The sequence below is a fragment of the Gavialis gangeticus genome, unplaced genomic scaffold (assembly GCF_001723915.1).
Source record: "Gavialis gangeticus isolate Ggan-Ray unplaced genomic scaffold, GavGan_comp1, whole genome shotgun sequence".
NCBI lineage: Eukaryota > Metazoa > Chordata > Crocodylia > Gavialidae > Gavialis > Gavialis gangeticus.
The window spans coordinates 111,066,089-111,073,614 of record NW_017729025.1 but is presented as its reverse complement, the minus strand read 5'-3'; the positions used below and the strand labels follow the sequence as shown (position 1 = coordinate 111,073,614).

General features: G+C 43.1%; 1 protein-coding gene across 1 annotated transcript in view; it reads right to left on the bottom strand.

Moving 5' to 3' along the window:
• Window positions 1-7,255, bottom strand: part of ABTB2 (ankyrin repeat and BTB domain containing 2) — a 205,336-nt gene extending 198,081 nt beyond the window's left edge. Inside the window, exon 1 of the mRNA XM_019519408.1 lies at window positions 6,203-7,255. Within this exon, the coding sequence (XP_019374953.1) occupies window positions 6,203-7,073 (871 nt within the window). The 5' untranslated portion in view covers window positions 7,074-7,255. The remainder of the gene's footprint in view (window positions 1-6,202) is intronic.
• Window positions 7,256-7,526: the final 271 nt, after the last annotated feature.

The following is a 7,526-nucleotide window of genomic DNA, read 5'->3' as shown; positions in this document are numbered from 1 at the left end:
GGGGGGGGGGGTGGCAAATTGGGATGGCAGGTGGCCAAACTAGGGCACATGGGATCAGGTCCATGGACTGACCCTATACAGGAATCCAGTCCATGGACCAACCCTGTGCAACTCATCTGGCCTGCAGGGCCAGAAGCTTGGGTGCCACTGTCCTATAGAATCTGCAGTACTACCAACTCTCCAAAATCTGTGGAATATTAAGGTGTGCCTAGTCCATCATGCAGGTGCATTAGTGGTCCCAGAATTACTTAAAAATAATCAGATAGTTAAGTATAGGACAGTTGTGTTTTACAAACTACTGAACGAATTTTTGTAGTCCTTTGGGACTTTTTAAAACAGCTCAGCATGAATAATGCATAAACCAATTCATCTACACCAGAATTGTAATACAGCTGCATAAGAAATGCGAGACTGACAATCACATTAGAAGGTCCATATAGTCAAATACCCATTACCAGCCATGAACAGGACCAGCGACTTCAAAGTAAGGTGCAAAAAGTCCTCCAGGTGGGTGTTATTAAGGAAAGTTTCCTTCTAATCTCCAACAGTTACTGCTTTTATGTCCTGAAACATGATTTTTTGTTATGCCTTTTAAAACTCTTATTTTTAATTAAGAAATGTACAGTAGAATAAGTGGCATTCACATGCTAAAAATGAATCACTTTCCAAATTAAGTATCTCTCTGTCTTAGTAAGTCTCCCAAAGTATATTCAAAATAAAACCACTCTAATACTGAATGTTAGAAAAGCCTTCAAAACTTCTCTAAAATTATGAAATTTTAAAGTATATTGGTGTAAATTTAGAATAGGCAAGCCAGTCTCCTACTCCCTGCACTTAGTTCTGGCTGAAAATCATGACATCTTTCCAAACCACATGATAGCACTTAAAAAAAAAAAAAGTTACAACCTAGAATTGTTTACTGATTTCTCACTGTTTTAAGGTGCTTGCCAATCTTCTTTATTTTGCCAGCTCTACTAACTGGTTATGCATAATTTATACCACCACACCCAGACTCCATCTGGGAATTAAGTCCTTAAAGGAACAGTCCCCATCATGTCATCTAAGACAGCTTTTCTCAACCTGTAGGTCGCAAGAATATATGAAAGGGTTACAAACAGATTCTCTTTTAAAGGAGAAAAACGTGGGAAACAGTACTTTTTCCTTGCAGGGTGGCAGATTTGCAGGCTACAAGTGACTGCTTGGGGCCTCTCCCACCCACCCCTATGTACTGGGGGGGTTGGGGCTGACCAGTGATATTTACAAATGGGTCCTGGCACAAAAAAGGTTGAGAACCACTGACCTTGGAGACTTTGCTGTATAGTTACCTGAAGAATACTGACCTCATACAGCAAACGTGCTGATCTTGGAGAGATTAGATTAACTGGCCAACCCTCAGCTTTGACAGTGTTTTTGAAGCCAAGAGTTCAAATCTCACTCAAACTTCATATATCCAAGTTAAACTGAGCCCCAAGCAGCCTAGAATCTGATTTTCCTCAGACTTAAATGATATGAAACCAGAAATCAAAACAGATCCTTAATATGTAAAAGAATTTTGGAAACAATTTTAAATTAAGGTCTAATTTGCTCAGCATGCACATTACCAGCCTTTGCATAAGTTTTGGGGGGTTTTGGAAAAACAAGAATTTGTCCCCATATCCCAGTCTAAAAGAAGTGGCAAATAACTGCACCCTGGTTTATCCCTTTACCACAGCAGTTCTCAACCGGGGACAGTTGCACACTGAAGTATCACAAGATCCTTTTAAGGGTTGTGTGACATATCACACAAATATTAGCACTATTAAGCAAGCAAACACCTAGACAACAAAAGACTGTTCTATTATTTTTTTGGTAGTCAAGAAACAAGTGAAAGCTAAGAGCTGGCAATTTCTGAGGGCTGCCTTGAGTCTAAAAAGTTTGAGAACCACTGCTTTAACGCATGATCCTGACAAGGGGCTGTTATGTTGCACGCACAAACTTCCCATAAGCTTCAGTATGAAATATGAGTGTGCAGGGATTGCAGAATCAGCCTATAGGAGATGCATGTATCAGCTACCCTGCAAACTACAGCTAAATTAAGAGACTGTACAGAGAAGACTGATGGCTTTATCCAATTAGTAGAAACCGAGGCACAGCATTCTTGATCTTTTATCATCTTGATGGCTTTTTCAAATATTTATCATTTAATTTAATCATTTACATCTATGCTTTTGTTTCTCTGTAGTCCCCTTCTGCATTTATATTTAGTTTACCTTTGAAAATGTCCATTAGCAGCATCAAACTACAGATACCTCCACTGGTGAGCCTTACAGATGCTTGTATTGACACAAGGTTAGAATGGTCTAGGAAATGTCCAAAAGGCAAGGCTTTTTTGTGATATCTTGTATTGGACTAACTGTATAGTTGGGAGAGGTATTAGACAAACGTTTGGGCATCTGGTTCCCTTCCTCAGGGCTGAAGGAGCAGCAGATGCAGGCTGAGCTAAATATTACAGAAAAGACTCCATGTAAACATAAACAGTCTGCTTGGAGGGATGAAGGAGGGGCTGTGAACTATGAATGAAGAGATGAAAACAGGAACCCTTGTAAGACAAAAGCAGCACAGTAGAATAAGCAATCTAGTTAGTGGCAGAGCAAGACCATTGAGATGGAGGTAGTTATTACCTGGGAAGCACAGGGAAATGATTAGCAGTGTTTGTAAGGTTGTAATGAGACATAACACCACTGTGTATATTAAGTCCAGATTTTTTACTGTCCAATATAGTTATGAATTTCTGTTCCCAGGCATGTATTCTGGAAGTACCCTGTAAATTTTGTGACAGAATAACTACTCCCTAACCTCACCATCCTTGTGCACAAAGGGAATTTATTAAACCTGTACTGACACCACAATAGGTGTGAATTGCGTTAGCATATGAATTATCTTCCTTGATGTTTCCCCACTGGGAATTACTGGCTACGTGAAAGGACTCTTTTTCTACACCAGTGCTTTTATAGTGAAGTCTTCCAGACTGCTGAACATACTGGACCAAATTATTTTTGGGTATTATTGTAAATATGATGGAGTCCTCTTGCTTTCAATGGATGTTCTCCATGTTTATACTAACATGCCAAAAGCAGAATATGGCTTAGTGGCTAAGCTGCTCCTAGGGAAAGAAAATTTGACTGTAGTTGCTTGAAAACAAAGGGATCTATTGGTTATAGATTTATTTTCCCCAGTGCTTATTTTATCCAAATTCATAAAGCAGGGAATCTGGCTACCTCTTAATTTGTACACAATATTACATGATCTTTAATAGTGTGACAAGTACTGTATTCATTTGCCGCCCTACAGAGAGGGTACCATTTTACAAGCATTTTGCATTGAGCCAAATACTATTCAGAGAGACAGGGAGTAGTTACATGAATAAAAAGCAATTTACAACCTCCAACCTATCACAGAAAATCTATCCCAAAGTATTTACATATGTAGCAAGCCATTCTAAAGCATTTACAGATTTTGAAACCCTCCACCCTGCATGCAAGTTGGTACTAGAAATGTGTTCTCCATAATAAAGAATACAAAGTTTTGAGACTCTGGATTCATTTCTGTGGAAAATACAGGCTGGACTGTACCCAGTGTTCTTAATGAGAGATTTATGTGAATAAGGAATGTATGACCAGGCCATTGTATCTTGTGAAATTGCAGGGAGTTAGAGATTTGCTTAACATTCAAACTCCAAGGAGGAATTGGAAAACATCCTGACATAAAACGTAAAACTCTATTATAAAGCCAAAAAGGACTATTAGGATCATCCAGTACAACTTCCTGCATAATAAACAAAGATTTCATCGGGATATTGGAAAGTCTGACTGGAATGTGAATGCCCCATCTTCAGCAACCTCAGTGATACAAGACAAAGCATGATAAATGTTCAACAAGCCTCGTATGCAGAAGTTCTCCATTAACACGTTTTTGGTACAGAAGGAAAGCCAAGAGGACAGAAGCATTATCTGAATGCAGAGAGGTATCTGAATAAAGTATGGTATCACTACTCAACATTCAGCTCTTGATCTACCCAGATGAAGACATCCTTTTAAGACATTTATCGCAAAACCTCTTTATGTTGAAAGTGCAAGGGATGGAGTTTAGACTTCAAAGATTTCCTGACTTTTACATTTGAGGTCAGGCATTAAGACAGCACACTGTCAAACTGAATTAAATGCGCACAAAAGCACATTATAATCTTCAGGCATAACAAAAATAAATATAGTTGTTTAAAGAGTTGTTTAAAGTTGTTTAAAGAGCAAGAGAAGCAACAAAAAGGAGAAAGAAACCAGCCTTTTCCATGGCCAATCACTGCTTAGTATTCAACTACATGAATGTTATCATAGCTGACCACTTGGCATTTTGAATATTTATAACGATTTCCTTGCATAGCTGTTTATGTTTCCATCTAACACCAGGCTCCATTCATTCATTCATTGCTGGTCTTCCAATAGCAGATTTCTCTTCAGGCAAAGGGACTTTATAAATCAGCAATAGTGTGAATTAATACTCCCTTCGGCCTCCCTCTCTTCTCCTTATCTAACACAGAAACTGCATCACGGAAGTACTGAGCAGAGATCATAGACAGCTAGAGCACAAGCTTTTCTCTGTGGAACCGCAACGTGAAATATTCACTCCAGACAACGGGGACAGGGAGTGGAAGAGTAACTACAAATCCTCTCATGATCCACGTAGGATTATCAGTTTTTGTTTTGACAGCTAACAAAATATGCTAGGCTCTTTTCTAAAACCTCTGCAGTTGCTCCACCAAAGACTTAAGGGTTTTAAAAACAGGCAAATGTGTGCACATATTCACTTGATGCAATTTACTGCAACGAATTTCGTCAGTGCCAAAGTAGCATTCCAAAAAAGCCATCAAGTTTTACAGACAATTCCACATTTTTAGCGTATTTGCTGTATTCCTCTCCCACACATTAGACAAAATCCTGCCGGTAGTTGATAGAGGCACCAATAGGGGAAGAAGGCATGGAGCAATGTTGGCTCGCATCTCCTGCCTGGCTAAGGTGATGTAGGAAGAAAATGCACTGATGGGCAATTTGCTTATGCATGGGGTAATGGGTAGGAAGCTGCATAAGTCCTGTTCCCTACTGCACCTGTGCAGCACAGGGCAGGTTTGGCCCTCCCCCCTCACCTTTTTTTTTCCCCATGTAAGGCAAAAATGACAGAAAACCTTGCAGTGTAAACAATTCTTTTCTTTTTTAAACTAAAGGACTCTTAAAGTTTTCTAGAAGACATTGGTTGCTCTTAAGTATGCAAATGGAGACACTGCGGCTTCCCCGCAGAGCTATCAAAATCTTAAACCTTTCAGTCTCGAGGGAAAATGCTGAGATTCCTCTACTATCTGCTTATTTGCTTAACTGCTTAACAACTGTCTCCTTTTTTAATCAGATTATAGAGGTAAGCATCTTAATGCTCTGCTATTCCAATTATTCCAGTACTATCCTATAATCCTCATTTTGGTGGGTTAAGTGCAATTTTTATAGTTTACATTTACCCATTATGCAGCATGCCCTCTACAACAGCAGAGCCTAAATAACACATTTGATTGTTTGTTTGGTTTTTTGGGGAGGAGGGTTGCCTTCTTTACTGGCTAGTAAACCAACTTCAAATTTGTTTTCCTCCTATGGACTGTATGTGAGGATCAGCCCACTTAAAATCACTAAATCTGCCCCCCCAAAACTCTGGACATCAGTCATTATAGGATACTGGCAAACTCTTCTTCAGAAGAAAATAAGTTGTGTGTGATATGTGGATTTTTTTTAAATGAAAATATAATTCAAAGTTTGCTAATGCAACTTTCCCCTATGGGCACTTGGAGGCATACACACACACTCTCCTTCTCTGAAGTGTTAATTTTTTCAAAGGGCAGCTGGCAGGAAGTTTAATTACAGTTTCACATATGACTTTTTAAAAATTTGTTAATATCGTACAGCTTCGTATTCCACTGCCATCACACCTCGTGTCACAATTTACACCTGTGCTGCCTGTAATAGTCTACCATTCTGATTTGACAGAGTTTTACACCTCCTTTGCACAGGAGGTATCAACTGCTACACCACAGCACAAGCTAAGAAATGGGTCTGGCGTACCTATTTATTTCGAAGGAAAGAACACATTTAGCCGACGTTAGGGTAACATACACATAACTGGGCCTTACCATTAGCATTTTTCCCACAGATGAGATGCTCGTAGGGTTGCAGTACTCCCCAAAGCTCAGCATCATTGTTGATGACCATCTCTAGGACTTCAGCCGAGATCTCACTTCCACCTCCTCCTCCGTCTGGGCTCTGACTTGCCAGCACCCTGGCCTTGATCTCTTCCACCAGGTTCTCAATGCAGGCTGTCAAAGAGATGGCGGCGTACTCATGGATCCTAACCGAGATCCTAGTGTCCACCATCCACCTGAAAAACCTCCCAACGGAGAAGGTGAGACCACAGCGGGCTGACTTGCCTTTCCTCAGCCCGTCTCCAGCGCTCATGCTGTAGAGAGAAAGGGCCTTGACGGTTGCCAGGACGCAGCTTTCGGACAACGACCAGCTCTGGATGAGCTTGATGGCACTTTGCACCTCAAACCTGGTGCATTTGGAGTGCATCACACTCAGGCGCTGGGCCTCCCTGGAGACCCTGATCAGCGCCTTCCTCAGCAACTGCGACAGCCTCCTGACCGCTTCCTGAGAAAAGCTCCTAGGGCTGCCTTCCCCCTTCCCCTTGTGGAGAATCTTCCCCACGTCTTCATCTGCCCAAGGGTATTCCTCGAGATCCGGCAGCTTCGGACACTTGGCGAAGAGATCTGCCACCTCGGGGTCTTCGGGCAGGACGGTGTTCACAGTATCCCAGCTGTTATTCCTACTGTTCATGGAGCCAGAGTAGCACCACCAGTTGCCTCGGTGCTGGGCTGACGGGAAGGCTTGGGAGATGGACTTAGAGGAAGAGAGGCTGAGGGACCTGCAGGAATCCCCTGCCCCATAACCAGAGTCCAAGGTGAGATCCTCCAGGGTCTTCAGAGTACAGCTGTATGTCCCAGCCATAGGAAACAACGGTGATCCTCCCAGCCACGGCCAAGACCAACGAGGCAAGGAGCAGACCCCTGTCGCCACTGCACCTTCAACGGGGAAACTCAGCTGGGTCAGGCTAGATATCGGGGCGGCGCGTCACGCGCTACCTCCATGCCCAGCCGGGCTGAGCGCACTCCCGACAGGGAGGGTGAGCGCCGCGGCGAGCGTGGGGCAGCGGGTGGTCGAGGCGGCGGGCGCGGGGCCGAGCTGCCGGAGCGCGGAGCCGAGCCCGGGAGCGCGGTGGGGCAGAGCCGAGCGGGACACCGGCCGCCTGCGACGCTGCCGGCAGCTCGTAGCCAACTCCCGCCTCGCGGCTCCCCCGGCCATGCAAATGACCTGCGGCTAGAGGCACCAATCAGAGGCTCCGGAGGGGGCTGCGCCCGCCAGTCACATCCGAGCCGGGCGGCAGCTATGCAAATATACACA